Source organism: Astyanax mexicanus, chromosome 11 (genome assembly GCF_023375975.1).
Source record: "Astyanax mexicanus isolate ESR-SI-001 chromosome 11, AstMex3_surface, whole genome shotgun sequence".
In the NCBI taxonomy this organism is placed as follows: domain Eukaryota; kingdom Metazoa; phylum Chordata; class Actinopteri; order Characiformes; family Acestrorhamphidae; genus Astyanax; species Astyanax mexicanus.
In genome coordinates, this window is record NC_064418.1 from 7628128 (window position 1) to 7643477 (window position 15350).

The following is a 15350-nucleotide window of genomic DNA, read 5'->3' on the forward strand; positions in this document are numbered from 1 at the left end:
ATATCTGCTGATAGAAGTAGAACATGGAGAAAAAACTGTTCAGGCTTTGCTTTGCTGTCTAACTCAATGTTATCTCTTATGCTAAATTAATTTACCCAAAATAATATGGAGGAAGAACATCAGTCAGTTATGTGAAAAAAAGCTGTAGAGTAGAGCAATGAGCAATCAGGCTAGCCAATCAGATTTCAGAAATAGTCAGCTCCACCCCGACTTCCTATCTAGCTTAACCTCTTTCTGGTCATGGTAACATTTATGTAACCCCTCTGTCAGTTCTGACATTTAAAGGCCAATGTAAAATTAATGTTCGCAATTATTAATGCATTTAAGCTTCATTTATTTCCACTGACCTTCTGCTCAAAAATCCTCAAATCCTCAAACCTACGCTAAAAAGAGGCTCTACGATTATCTAAAGCTATCAGAAAACTCACTTTTACTTTTACAGCTACTAACAGACAGATGCCTAGCCTCATCTATCCAGTGCAGTTAATCGTAAGCGTGATCGTTCTGCCCTCACGCCGCGATCGACAGCTCTGCTGAGTTTGTGAAGAGTGAAGGGTAAAGTCTGGATCAAACCCAAACCACAAACGTCTTATCCAAGTGACCTACGACCATCAGAGCTGCCAGCACAGAGAGGCCAGCTATTGGTATAAGACAGGGTCCTGTCCAATATCTTCTTCTCTGATTCGATAAAGAGTCCACTGGAACAGAACCCATTGTCCAGAGACAATTGCCATGCCAGAGAGCACCCAGGTGAAGACCTTTATCTTCAGGCAGTGTTGTGTAAATTGAGGGATCTGCAAAGGACCCTGGGGCCATGAGCTCAGCTCAGAACTTGGAGAAAAGAAGACTGCAAACAGCTGCTGTGACAAATGTATAGTCTGACTCAGCCAATAAGAAAAGTTCTGATTGGTTTTGATATGATATGTTTTTTTGACCTTCTATTGTGGCTTACTGACAATAATAACCCCAATTAGAATACTAAATAATACCAATTTGTACTTATAACAGTGTGGGCAGTGTGCCAAGTCCTGCTGGAAAATGAAATCCTCATCTACATAAAAGTTGTCAGTAGCAGAGGGAAGCAGGAAGTGCTGTAAGATTTTCCGAGAAAACAGTTTACTGCACTGCACTGACTTTGGACTTGATATAACACAGTGGATCAACACCAGCAGATGACAGACATGGATCTCCAAACCATCACTGATAATCAGTAAATTTTGCATTAAAAAAAAAAATCAAGGGAGCAGAGTCTGGAGGAAGAGTGGAGAGACACACAGTCTAAGCTGCTTGAGGTCTAGTGTGAAGTTTCCACCAATCAGTGATGGTTTGGAGTGACATGTCATCTGCTGGTGCAGATTTCATTTTCCAGCAGGACTTGGCACACTTCTCATACTGCCAAAACACAGATTTTTTTGGGTTTTCATTGGCTGAAGCCGTAATCATCAACAATATAAAAAAAAAATGCTTAAAATAGATCACTATGTGTAATACATCTATATAACATATGAGTATCACATTTTGAACTGAGTTACTGAAATAAAGTAACTTTTTTAATGATATTAAATTTAAAAGTCATTTTGAAAAATAAAATTGTGGACACTGATTGTCTTTCACAAACTTCTGTGGCATCACTCAAAGAACTTTATTTTTAAGCATCTGTATTTTTAACAGTGTATAATGTAAGGTTTGTGTTTCTGAGAATACACACTTTTAAAGCTTGTTGAAGAACAGTATCTATTGGCAGCTTTTGTAGGAATTGGCTCTTATAGCTCCCAATAAATATATATATATATACTTATATATATTTTTGTTTTATTATTTGTTGCAGCTGACTGACCAGCTCAAAGGCAGAAACGTTTCAATTATCTTCCATTATTTTTCATCCTATGTGTCTAGTGTAAGTGCTGGCCGGGATTCCGCCTGAAGAACGATGGGAAAAGCTGTGTTGACATTGATGAATGCTCCTCCAGCCTCCCCTGCAGTCAAACCTGCATCAACACTTACGGATCGTACAAGTGCTTGTGTGTGGACGGATACGAAGCCTCGAAACACGACCCCAATAGCTGCAGGTCTCTCTCAGGTAATCCCGTCTCTTCCGAACCCCGAGACTTCGCCCACTCAGAGCCCTGATGGAGGGATGTTAGCAGGATCTGTGTTGCCACGGGCTTTTAGTTTATTTGTAAAGGAAATCGCTGATGCCTGTTTTTTTTTCACCCCTTGTGTAAATAGAGAATGAGCCGACAATGGATTATACATTGGTATTGAACTTTGCGAAGGAAACACTGTTTATTTCCATGATGTATTGAGCATACACTGTAAAAAACTACCTATAGAATCTACACAATAAATGTGAGATAACAATTTAGTTTGGGTAGATTTTCACACATATATTAAGTAAAGATTACCTAAATGTATCAGTTGTGATACACTAAAAGAAATAAGGTAAATCTTATCCAACATTCCCTAATACAATTTACTTAAAAAAATGAAATAACATCAGTGTTCTCAAGTCTCACACTCAGCGAGTTCACACGCTCACACGCCACACATGGTATTTCTCACGCTTGCCAATCCATCGACTGTATATTATAATGTACTTTTGTTTAGCCAAACAGAATATAGATCACTCTGTTGTTAGGCAGACCTAGTCAAAGAGGGTGGAGTTTCAGCCAGTGTCATGTGCGAAGAACTGTCCGATTCGAAAGTTCTGAAACACACGTCGGTGAAAAACTGAAGGAGAACGGCGGCACTAAATAGGTCGTAAAAGCCTCAAAAATCATTAATAATCAGTTATAACACATACGTGGAAAGGGCAACGCTATAGATGGCTGTGGGTTCACTATTTGGCAAACAACAGGTCATTGTTGCCCTTTCTACTATATGTGTTATAACTGATTATTAATGATTTTTGAGGCATTTACAACCTAATTAGTAACCATTAATAAACTAATTGTAAACCATTTATAAACCCTTTATAAAGGTAGTTTTATTTTAAAGTGGTGCCTATATTTTTAAGTTGCAGTATTTACTGTAGTGTAGGTAGAATTTACCCATTGTAATTGATTTTACTTGGTGACTAATACATTTGAGTATTTTTTAAACAATGTGCATGAGTTATATATACCACTCTCCAAAATCAGTTTTACAGTGTATACTGTCAGCCAAGAAGAATAAAACAATGTTTGAGCAAGAACAGAGTAAGATTATTCTAATTCGTGTTGGCCGTGGTTAATTGTTCTATTTTTATTCAGCCGAAGAGCCCTTCCTTATCCTTGCGGATCATCATGAAATTAGAAAACTGAGCGTTGATGGATCTAATTACACTCTTTTGAAGCAGGTGGGTATTTCTCTATTTTTTTTTCTCTCCTTCTATTTCCTCCTCCTTTTCTTCCTCACTTTCATTGCTTGCGCTACGGCATCGGCTTCCCGTAGTTCATCAGAATTGATAGTAATAAAACTAGCAGTCAGGCTCGATCTACGGCAGCAGAATGTGTTGCTATAAATTCCAGTGGTGATTCACAGAACAAGCGCGGAATGGAAACGCTAGCGCGGTGAAAGCTTAATAGAGTACCAATTAAGAGCCGTAGTGACGTGGCGGCGATAACAAGACACTGGCGGTCGCCGGCTCTCTCTCCTTTGAAAAGACTAATTGAAGTCATTAAACTGCACACTTTCTTGGTAGAGCTTCACATTAACAGTGAAGTGAAAACACAATGTCCATGGCCTCTCTTAAGAGTAGCAACACCACCAAGAGTCATATGCTGAAAGCTATAAATGTAAATGTATATATATATTTTTTTTCTGTATTTAATACTACCTGAGAAGCTCAAGGCTTGTTGATACTTCCTTAGTCAATGCCTACATACTCCTATCCATCTTTTACTTCCTTTACTTTACTTTAGGTGGTGATAATGTATTTATATGTATGTACTGCCAAAACTACACATGAGGCAGTGATGCAAGTGGCTTTAAATGTCCTAATATAAGTTTCTGTATTGGCTAAACTGCCTCCACTATTTTCAGTGGTACTGCTCCATTCCATCTATAAGCTTTAAGATTATGTGCAGAAATCCAGACAAAATAAATAAAGTGACCTGCACATTCACGCTGTCAAAGTATGCCAGCAGCTCATTTACAGGAACAGCAATGTTATTTTACTCTTTATTCTGTTTATTTTTCAGGTAAAAGTGCAGCACGTTTATTGTGTCAGCCAGTGGTGGCTGGCTGTTGACTATTGTCAGGGTTTTAACCTGTCAGTGGCGCACCTGTATTTCTCGTTGGCAAGCCTCCCGTTAGCTTTCTCACTGAAATATCTAAACATTTTATCAGTTTGGTGGTATCCTTTTTATTTAATGACCATGCACATGGGTACTACCAGATGAAGCAAGAACTTACCTTTCTACATAAAACCATTAGCAGTTCCTTTGACTGTATTTGGCTACTTCAAAGGTTAAAACTGAGCAACAGGTTCAGATTTTACAGCTTTATCAGAGTAAAACAGAATTACAAGAACAAAAGAAAAATAACGCCTAAAAGATAGAACAAAAATCTATTCACATAAAAAACGGAATGTTTTAGGTATTATTGCAGTTAGGAATAAACAAATCAACAATTTACTGCAATAGAAAAAGTAAAAAATCACAGATAATTTAATTTTCTCGACCTTTTTTGTTAAATCTGTTCTGTGGTTGTGCACTATATATAGTGTGAATTCTGACATTGTAATACATCCTTATGTTAATACATCCTTTTTTATATGTATATGATAAAAAATACATTAATGATACAGCTGCAATATAAAATATTTTCTTTTAATTCTTCCTTTTTTGTCCTAGCTGTATATTGTAAGCCCTCTTAGAGCATGTTACCATTTTTATCAATTACTGTGTCTGTGTCATGAGAGGCAGATACTAGAATTTCCATCTAAATGATGATTCTCAGTAAAATGTGAATTTGCCCAATTCTGTAATCTGCACTCAATAGATTATTCAGGCTCTGTCGGTCTATTGGGCTCTTGTTAAATTGTCCCTCTTCATCCACGGGTCTCATCAGCAGTCAGGCTCTTTAATCACTGTTTTGATTTAATGAAAAGACAATGAATATGTATGAGTGGATGGTTCAGCATCTAACCTAGCTGACCTCATACCAGCCTCGATTATCACTGATCAGCTATGATTATATTACTGCCATCTAAAAAAAGATGTCAGTTTAAAACCTGATGAGGACAGTCATATAAACTTGCTTATAAATCTGTCCTGATCAAATCAGATCTTTGTATATTTTGTAGTTTTATTGTCTTTTTTAATTGTTTTATTGTTTGCAGTATTTGTATTTAAATGTATTTTAACAGTTCCTCAGTGAGTCCTGAGGCATGTCACCAATCTCAATGTAAATCAAATTTCTATTGAAAAGTAAAGGATTAAACACATTAATTGAAACATACAAGTATATAACAGTATTTTAATTGATACCACTAATATGAATCTAATTGCATTTTACATTTTCTAATGCATCTTAAAAAGAACAAGTGTGATTAATGACAGAATTAATTTAGTTAAAAAAAATTTAATCGACTGACATCACTCGTTGAAACGTGAAAAACACACGCATTAATTTTTTTTTTCTTTTTGCGTCACATCGATGCATTGGATCGTTTGCAGTTTGAGTCGATGCATCGAAACAGATCCAATCAATCAATCAATCAATCAATCAATCAATCAATCAAACAATCAATCAACCTTTATGTAAAATGATAAGAAATGATAAAAATAAATAATGAACTAAGAACATAGGAATCAAAATGAAAACATAAAAAGAATAAATAAATAAATAAATAAATGAACAAATAAATAAATAAATAAATAAAACACTATTTAAGAAAAGGATCGTTTGGAGTTTGAGTCGATGCATTGATACAGATCCAATCAATCAATCAATCAATCAATCAATCAACCTTTATGAAAAATGATAAGAATGGTAAGAAATAATAAAATAATGAATAATGAACTGAGAACATAGGAATCAAAATGAAAACATTAGAATGAAAAAACTAACTGAATAAATCAATAAATAAATAAAAATAAATAAAACTATTTAAGAAAAGATATTAGGAAAAGATAAACTCATTAAACACATATTTTAAACAATCAAAGGCTTTCTGATGGTGCCTAGAAACTAAAATTGTTACATTACTAAATATAAATAACCCTGTTCATGATTTTTAAATGTGTTTGTTTTATATTTTGTTGTAAATACAGTGTTTGGTACTATTGAGTGATAACTTCACTCAAACCTGTGTAGATGACAGTGCATTAGTTTTTTATTTATTTATTTTTTAAATGAGAGAACTACAAAGAATCTGAGGATGTTTTTGTTTTAGGGTGGAACGTTAGTTGCTCTTACTAAATACTAAATTACTCTCTCTCTCTCTCTCTCTCTCTCTCTCTCTCGCTCTCTCTTTCTGACATTCTCTCACTTCCTCTGCGTGTGTCCTATATAAAACGCTTAGCCCGCGTTCGGTCTTTGCGTGAGTCCCAGCAGGCTCTCTGTGGCTTGTCTACGGGAGTTCTGATGATCTGATGAAGGTGTCACGTCTGGTTTCGCTTGTCATCAGTGCTGTCGCCTAATCTTCGCACCCGTGCTGAGGTGAGCGGAGGGGTGTTGGTGAGCGGGGAGCCGCCTGGCCTGACTGACAGTGGACTGATGCCGACATGACAGTAACGGATGTACTTCGGCATCCTCTCGGAAGGCTTTCCGAAGCCCCGCTTCAGCATCCGGGCCTGTAGCTCCACCTCTGGCATCGGCCTCGCAGCCCCCTGACCACAATCAATACACTGATTAGATATCAAAGAGGAATGTACACACCCCGCGCTGATCATCTGCATTCCTGCCAGCTTCAGTCTGAAAGACTGGGAGAAAACCACTTCTGAAGTGGCTAATTAAGCCCTCCAGCTAATTGAGTAGCAGAACAAAGCTGAGCGTCTTGCTCTTTTTCGTGCGTCTGAGGAGCCGCGCTGCTTCATGAACATCATCAAACAGCTAATGTGGTCGGCTGTTTAGACGGCAAAGGTCTTTGACGAGCGGCTTCTGGAAAATAAGGCGGATGGTCTTACAGATGTCTAGAGATGTTTGTAGTTTCCTTCGTTTCTTTAACTAGTGACTCTGATTCTCTGTTCACTTCCAAAGGGTCTCAACAACATCATCAGCTTAGACTTCGACTACAGGAAGGAGTTCATCTACTGGGTCGACTCCAGCAGACCCAGCGGACGAAGGATCAACAGGATTCGGCTAAACGGCAGCGACCTAAAGGTACGACTCTTCAGTTCTTTTCTTCTTAATTATTTATTTAATCAGAATCTGAATCCCTGGTGGTGGCTTTGGTGTTGTTAGGTGGTTGCTGTGAAATTCCAGGTGGTGGCTGTGGTGTTGTTAGGTGGTTGCTGTGAAATTCCAGGTGGTGGCTGTGGTGTTGGTAGGTGGTTGCTGTGAAATTCCAGGCGGTGGCTATGGTGTTGGTAGGGGATTGCTGTGATATCCCAGGTAGTGGCTATGGTGTTGGTAGGTGGTTGCTGTGGTGTTGGTAGGTTGTTGCTGTGATATTCCAGGTGGTGGCTGTGGTGTTGGTAGCTGGTTGTTGTGATATTCCAGGTAGTGGCTATGGTGTTGGCAGGTGGTTGCTGTGCTGTTTGTTGCTGGTTGCTGTGAGATTTCAGGTGGTGGCCATGGTGTTAATAGGTGGTTGCTGTGATATCCTTGGTGGTGGTTGTGGTGTTGGTAGGTGGTTTCCGTGTGTTTGTGGATGGTTGCAGTGATATTCCAGGTTGTGGCTATTGTATTATATTTATTTTATCTGAATTGATGATGTGTGATTATTAGAAATGCACATAAATGATTTTTTTATTTGCAAGATCTAACCAATAATCTAAAATTAAACAATTGGCTAATCAACAAAGGCTGAAAGCTAAACACCAAACTTTGAACTCTGAACACATTAATTTTTACCATTCTTTTAACCACTAAATATATAAATACTCAAAAATATATATTTGATTTCCAATTCTATCTTTTTACTGACTTAATCGAACAATGAAACAGTTTTTTGCAGGTGTTTTAAGCTAATTTTGGCTGCCAAATATTTTGTGTATCCCTAATAAGTAGAAGAAATACTTACTCTTTCTTTATTTCTTTATTAATTGTCTAATTGTTTTCCACATGCCTCAAAAGACTGATTGTACTGTAAATATTCTTTAGAACATTAAAAAATTCCCAAGCTCATTATTATGCTACAGTACATTAGCCTTATAGAGACACGTTAGCTGAACACTTTCTTTAAGCATGACTAGAATATTTGGTAATTAAGACCTTAAAGTATAAATTGCCTCAAGAATCTTTTCTACTATAATGTAATAAACAGTTGTTTATGTGAGTCATAAAACAGGACATGTGGTTCCTGGGTGTAGCTGCATGAAATCTTCACAGTTGCACATTATGTCTCTTATGTCTGTTTTTAAAGGATCTTATGAGAGTTACTGGAAACAGCATATAAAGAAAAGCATTAGTCTGGGTTTGTGGTTTTGGACGTGATTAGCAATATGACTGTTGGCAGTTCTGTGTGAAAACCAGTTAGAACTCATTCGAGTTGAAAGCCGCAAAGCTGCATAAAACCAATTCTCAGTGGATCATAAGGGTCATGTGGCTGGTGCTCACATGTACGCTCGTGCAGTTCACCTGCTGGGTCACACTTTACTCCATCTCATTAGTTTTGAGGGCAGGACCAAAAGCCTCATTTGACTTCATTACTCCCGCCTCGCGCTGCCTTCTGATTTATCTCTCCCCCTCAGCACGCCGTCTCAAATTCATTACAATTTTTTTGGGGGAAATGATTATCAGAACACTGAAAATGGGAATAATGCAAGCTGTGATAATGTGTTTAGTCTGAAAGGCTGTTGCATCAGCATGCCAATAGACAGGGGAGGTTTCTGTTTCTGCAGGCTTTCTTCTGTGTCTGAAAGTCTGTGAAGCACAACTGTATTCACTGTAACAGATGTGGCCAAATTGAAGGGAAATTATTGGACTTCTAATCGTAATTAAAGCTTAAACCCTCAATTTAATATTTTTATTAGTTGAGCATTTAGGATAGAAAAGAATGGCTCTGCAGTTTGAATGCTTCCCACTTCTGGCAAGGCTGATGCACTGCACTTTCTACAGCAGGGTGGTGGCTGTGATATTCCAGGTGGTGGCTGTGGTGTTGGTAGGTGGTTGCTGTGATATTCTAGGTGGTGGCAAAGGTGTTGGTAGGTGGTGGCTATGAAATTCCAAGTGGTGGCTATGGTGTTGATAGGTGGTTGCTGTGATATTCTAGGTGGTGGCAATGGTGTTGGTTGGTGGTTGCTATGAAATTCCAGGTGGTGGCTATGGTGTTGGTAGGTGGTTGATGTGATATCCCAGGTGGTGGCTGTGGTGTTGGTAGGTGGTTGCTGTGATGTTTGAAGCTAGTTGCTGTGATATTCCAGGTGGTGACTATGGTGTTGATAGGTGGTTGCTGTTAAAACCCAGTTTGTGGCTTTGGTGTTACTAGGTGGTTGCTGTGATATCCCAGGTGGTGGTTATATTGTTGGTATGTGGTGGCTGTGATGTTTGTAGCTGGTTGCGGTGCTATCCCAGGTAGTAGCTATGGTATTGGACAGTGGTTGCTATGATATTTGTAGCTTGTTGCTGTGATATTTCAGGTGGTGGCTATGGTATTGGTAGGTGGTTGCTGTGATACTCCAGGTGGTGTCTATGGTATTGGTAGGTGGTTTCTGTGAAGTTTTAAAAAAGTTAGTTTTGAATTGCAGCTCATTTTAACTCACTGAAGTAATTGAAACAATTTTAGTACACACACAATAACAGTGTAAATTGAAACCTGTTATTACTTGTTATGATTTTTTTTTTATCTTCAGGTACATAGTGGAGCGTTTGAATGTTGTAATCAGACTGGCATTTTTAAAAGTCACGGCGCGAGTGTGTAACAAATATGAAGGGGCGAAAATGTACCCGTCAGTCAAGCTGGCATCCGTCTCGACTCAGGTGTGAAATTCAGGAGGGTTAAAAGGACAGAACCATCCGGACTTCAAAAAACACTGCGGTGTCAATCTTTCAGAAGCACAGCTGTGCAGCTAATCATCATGCCTTCCGAACAACACTTTAAATGGAATGATAGGGCGTGTGACATTTAACATGCTTTAAAGGGTATTAAGAGCTGAATAATTCAGCATTATAAGGTGTGGCATTTATAAACTGGGGGAAGTGTGCGTGCGTACTGCGTGTGCACTATTGCTGAATACGTGTAGTGCTTTACAGTGTAGTGTTCTACAATGAGCTTTCTTTTTTTCCCACAGGGCTTTCTCATTTTTTACTCTTATATCTGTCAGACAGTAGCTTGAAGCCAGCATATAGATAGCCTTTATTGAGGAGTCCCTCGTGATTACATGTTCTGGCTGGATCTCTGTAATCGTGTAACATGAAAATTCATTAAGGAAGGATTGGAGCTGCACAAGTCTTGCCTTTGTGCGAGCGATCGTGTACTGTGCAAAGCCTTGGGTCATGCCTAATGTATAATAATAAGGAAATCGGAAGAGAAGTAATGCAGTAATGAGGGCCAATGTTATATGATATTTAAGCAATAGAACATGAGAGGGAGTGTGTTATCACGAATAACATCACGGCTGTGATCACACACAACCTCGAGTGTTCTATTGCTTTTATACAACAGTTTATTTTTACAAAATGAATAAAGAAAATAAATCAAAGAACTTTAAGAAATTCAGTTTGAATATGCTTTAATATGGACTGAGCCTTCCGCCTAAAAGTAGTTCCACAACAACTTTACTACCACGAAAGTTAGCTTGAAAGCGAACTTGGGAATAAACGAAGATGGTAACGTTAGGAGCATGAAATAACGCTAATACTCTCCTCTCCTGCTCTGTGGAGTTGTCTTCAGGTGAACGCTGTGCATTTTTTGAGCATTTCTGTTTGTTTTGCTGGGTGCTGTTGGTTAGCTTGCCAGTGTGGCTGGACTGTAGGTAGGTGACCGGAGTCAAGCTATCCGCGCTTCAGAAATTCCCAGTCAGCGTAGCTTGCTTTAGTTCAGTATTAACTTAGCTTAGCCTAGCCTGGCTGGTTAAGTTATCATTCTGGCTGTAAGACGGCATTAGCCGAGCGATTATCCTTCCCCTTTTTCCACCTAAGACGAGTCAGCGCTGAGGGCAAGTGAGCTGAGCGCTAGCCTGTGCTAAGCTAACGCTGCTGTTGGTGCCGGTGGAGGCAATGATTCAAAACTGTACTGTGTATACATGCCATTACTCGGCAACGCGTCGGCGGAGTGATACAAGTTCATCACGAATATCATCACAGCTAGAACACTTCTCAACCAATCAGATTGTGAGGTCGGAACTAACTGTTGTATAAAATGTTATAAAGCCTAGTATTTATTTCTTGTTTGATTTCGGAAGAGTGCCTTTTAATTGAAGGCACAATTAAATTCTAATATTCGCCAGGTCATTTATTATTACCGTATTTTTCGGACTATAAGGCGCACCGTATTATAAGGCGCACGATGAGTGAACGGTCTATTTTTAGTGTTAGTCCATACACAAGGCGCACTGGATTATAAGGCGCACTAAATGAAACTTTATTTATATCAGTAACAATAACTCTGAGCAATAAATCCTTCACAATATCTGTGAAAAATAACAACATCTCTGAGCAATAAATCAACAAGCACAGCAAGTAACTTACGTATTACTCCGCGACGCTCCTGACAACGGTAGCCGCAACGCTCCGACAGACCATAATATTATGTTGAAGCACAGCAAGTACGTATTACTCCGCGACGCTCCTGACAACGGTAGCCGCAACGCTCCGACAGACCATAATATTATGTTGAAGCACAGCAAGTACGTATTACTCCGCGACACTCCTGACAACGGTAGCCGCAACGCTCCGACAGACCATAATATTATGTTGAAGCACAGCAAGTACGTATTACTCCGCGAGGCTCCTGACAACGGTAGCCGCAACGCTCCGACAGACCATAATATTATGTTGAAGCACAGCAAGTACGTATTACTCCGCGAGGCTCCTGACAACGGTAGCCGCAACGCTCCGACAGACCATAATACTACTTGAAGCACAGCAAGTACCGCATTACTCCGCGAGGCTTCTGACTATAATAGCGTGTTGTGCCGAATTCGGTGAATAAAACGGTTTTAAAACAGAGATAAAGATTGGATAAGTTTCATTTCTGGATGAAGTGATTTCCAGCGCTGTTTGGATATAACTGTGGATTACAGGAGACTGGATTGATGGATTCTCTTTAGTCTGGACGCGTTTTGAAGGTAGGACCTGTGGCTGAGCGCGGGTGTGTGTTCGGGGGGTGGCGGCAGTGACCGGAGGTTAACCCCGGACAAAAGGAGAGCCTTTTATTACTGGAAACATGCGCTCTGACGCAGCTCTAATTCATGAAACATACATCCTACAGTAAAAGCACAGTTCTGGAATCCGGAGAGCCAGACGGTTCGAATGGTGTATGACATGACCGCATTCGATGAAATATGGCCGAACGATAAACGCAAATATGAGAGTTATGAATTATTAAAATCATAACCAAGGCATATTTCGCCCTAAATGTTTATTTTCTGAAAGGATATTCCGCTAAATAGGCTAAATAGCTCAAAAGCAGAGATTCTAAGCTTTAAAATGGTATATTGGATGTCTATATTGAACCTGTAACTGTTCATAACTATTCAGAAACACAGCCAGTTATGAAATATTAAATATTTCTGGCCCGCCGGTGGGCCAGCGCGTGTTAAGAGGTTAACTTTACTTAGAAGTGGGCGCTAAAAAGAAACGGTTTGTGCTATTACCCCAGAACGGGTGGAAAGGAAAGTTTACCGGCACCTTGTTCTGGCCACGGAGCTACAGTGGAAACTAGCTACCTTGAGCCACAGCCGAGAGGCAGTACGGCAGTCAAAGGTAACCGCGCGCTAGCCCAAGAGGGGGATCTTTTTCTGGCGTGGGTGAGGAATTCTGCACAACAGAGCGCCGTGTACCACATAAAAATCGAGGTCAGTAAACACAAGCAAAATCCATACACAAGGCGCACTGCATTATAAGGCGCAATGACGATTTTTGGGAAAAAATAAGTATTTTAAGTGCGCCTTATAGCCCGAAAAATACGGTACATTTTATTTATGCACAATATTAATTGTGTATCGTTTAGGCTATATATAGAGTGGACTACTTTCGACTGTGAGAGTGCGAATACTGAGAATGAGACGTCGAGTTTGAGAGTCTTCAGCTTCTTGCCATGCTGATATATTCATATGTTGACATTTTAAATTAGTTAACCTTCATTTCCATGGAAGGCAGTGCTTCAAATCAATGTTAGATGAGATCACCAGAATACCACAGGCTTTTCTTTTCTGCTCAGAATATTAATGTCTTCTCTCCTCCTCGGGAGGCAATGGCAGCGAGGCTCTGATTTCAGGGAATATTTAAAGCTCGCCTCGGATGAAAATTACCGCTAAAAGGGACGGCCTCGTCAATTGGCGCAGCTATACATCAAGTTCTCCCTTCCCCCCCACCTGTTAGCTGATGATAGGGAAGACCTCAAAGCAAATCGTATGTCATTATGGCAGCCTGTATGCGTTGCGGTTGCAGGGTTTTGAAACCTAGCATGAAGAAGCCAATTTGGTGTGCCAGCTGCCTTGCTTGTTTAGCCCACAAAGGGCTTGTGATCTCAGCGAACATGTGCAGACAGTGGAGAGATGTCTCATTTAGGTCCTCGCTCCTCAGCCTGACACATACGCTCATCACACAGATTCATTATTTACCTGTCTTTCTTTCCTCCAACTGTAGGCAGCTTATTTGCATTTCGCCTTAATTCTAATTTTCAGAAAGCATTCATATCTCGCGTCTTGCATAACCAATGGCGGCTCTAAGTGAGAGTGAGAGGAGGATGCGTGCGATCGTGAATGCCTGAATGTCTGAATGTGTGGGTCTCCTTCCACTCGCAGGTTGTGCACAGAACAGCTGTACCCAGCGCGCTGGCTGTCGACTGGATCGGGAAGAACCTGTACTGGTGCGATATCGAGAGAAAGACCTTGGAAGTGTCCAAATCCAACGGCCTTTATCCCACCGTCTTGTTGAGCTCTGGCCTCAAGAACCCCACAGATCTGGCGCTGGACGCCCAATTAGGGTACGGATCCACCATGATTCATTCCTGTTCCACACTGTAATGTGTGCTCGGATAAGTTGAATTTACTTAAAAAATTGAGGAAACCGGTTGCCTTTAAAAAAAATTAAGTAATGGGTAATGAAAACTTAAGTTAGCATGACTTACAAAATCAAAAATTTGGTAACACTTTAAAATAAGACTACCTTTATAAAGGGTTTATAAATGGTTTACAATTAGTTTATTAATGGTTACTAATTAGGTTCTAAAGGCCTTAAAAATCATTAATAATCAGTTATAACTCATACGTAGAAAGGGCAACAATATAGATTGCTGTGGGTTTACTATTTGGCAAACAACAGGTTTATGTACATTTCTACTTATGTGTTATAACTGATTATTAATGCAAATTTTTAAGGCATTTACAACCTAATTAGTAACCATTAATAAACTAATTGTAAACCATTTATAAACTCTTTATAAAGGTAGTCTTATTTTAAAGTGGTACCTTTTTTTTGTTATATTGTAAGACCGGATAAGTTGAGTTGAGTTAGCATACATTAAAACATCAACAAGTTTTTACAACTAAAGGGGATATTGATTTACAGTATTTCTAAGGTAGCCCAGGTGGGAATCATTACATCATTACACATTGATAATGAGTGTCAGTCAGAAACTGTTGGACACACCCAGTATGCAAATAGATTGTAACAAAAGCCAATGGAAAAGAAGCTGTTAATGGCAAAACAGAATAACTCAGTTATTATAAGTTGGTTTAACGCAAAGGTCTTAGTTTGAATAGTACAGTATATGTGCCCACAAATGTTCAACTAACTCAAAATAGTTGAGTAATGTTTAGAAATATCCAAATTTATGTAAAACAGACTTAAATCATTTGAGTTGATTTAAACAATGTATGGGAGGTGGAAAAAAAAATTGTAATTAAGTAAAAGTACCTTTACTTTGCTAAAATTCTACTCAAGTAAAAGTAAAAGCACCCATCTAAAAATCTACTCGAGTAAAAGTAAAAAAGTACTCAATTTAAAATTTACTTTGAGTAAAAGTTACATAGTTACTTTTAATTATTTGATGTAAATAAGTACAAATCATAAATTAAATATTTTTAAATGAACTA

General features: G+C 39.0%; 1 protein-coding gene across 5 annotated transcripts in view; it reads left to right on the forward strand.

Annotated features, from left to right (window-relative positions):
- Window positions 1-15350, forward strand: part of lrp1bb (low density lipoprotein receptor-related protein 1Bb) — a 503881-nt gene that overhangs the window by 398720 nt on the left and 89811 nt on the right. For all 5 annotated transcript variants that reach the window (XR_007441266.1, XM_049485229.1, XM_049485230.1 and 2 more), the window contains 4 exons: window positions 1897-2080; window positions 3252-3337; window positions 7186-7308; window positions 14058-14239. Coding sequence is in view for 4 of the 5 variants with exons in the window: in XM_049485229.1 (XP_049341186.1) it covers window positions 1897-2080; window positions 3252-3337; window positions 7186-7308; window positions 14058-14239 (575 nt within the window). In the remaining variant the exon portion in view is untranslated. The remainder of the gene's footprint in view (window positions 1-1896; window positions 2081-3251; window positions 3338-7185; window positions 7309-14057; window positions 14240-15350) is intronic.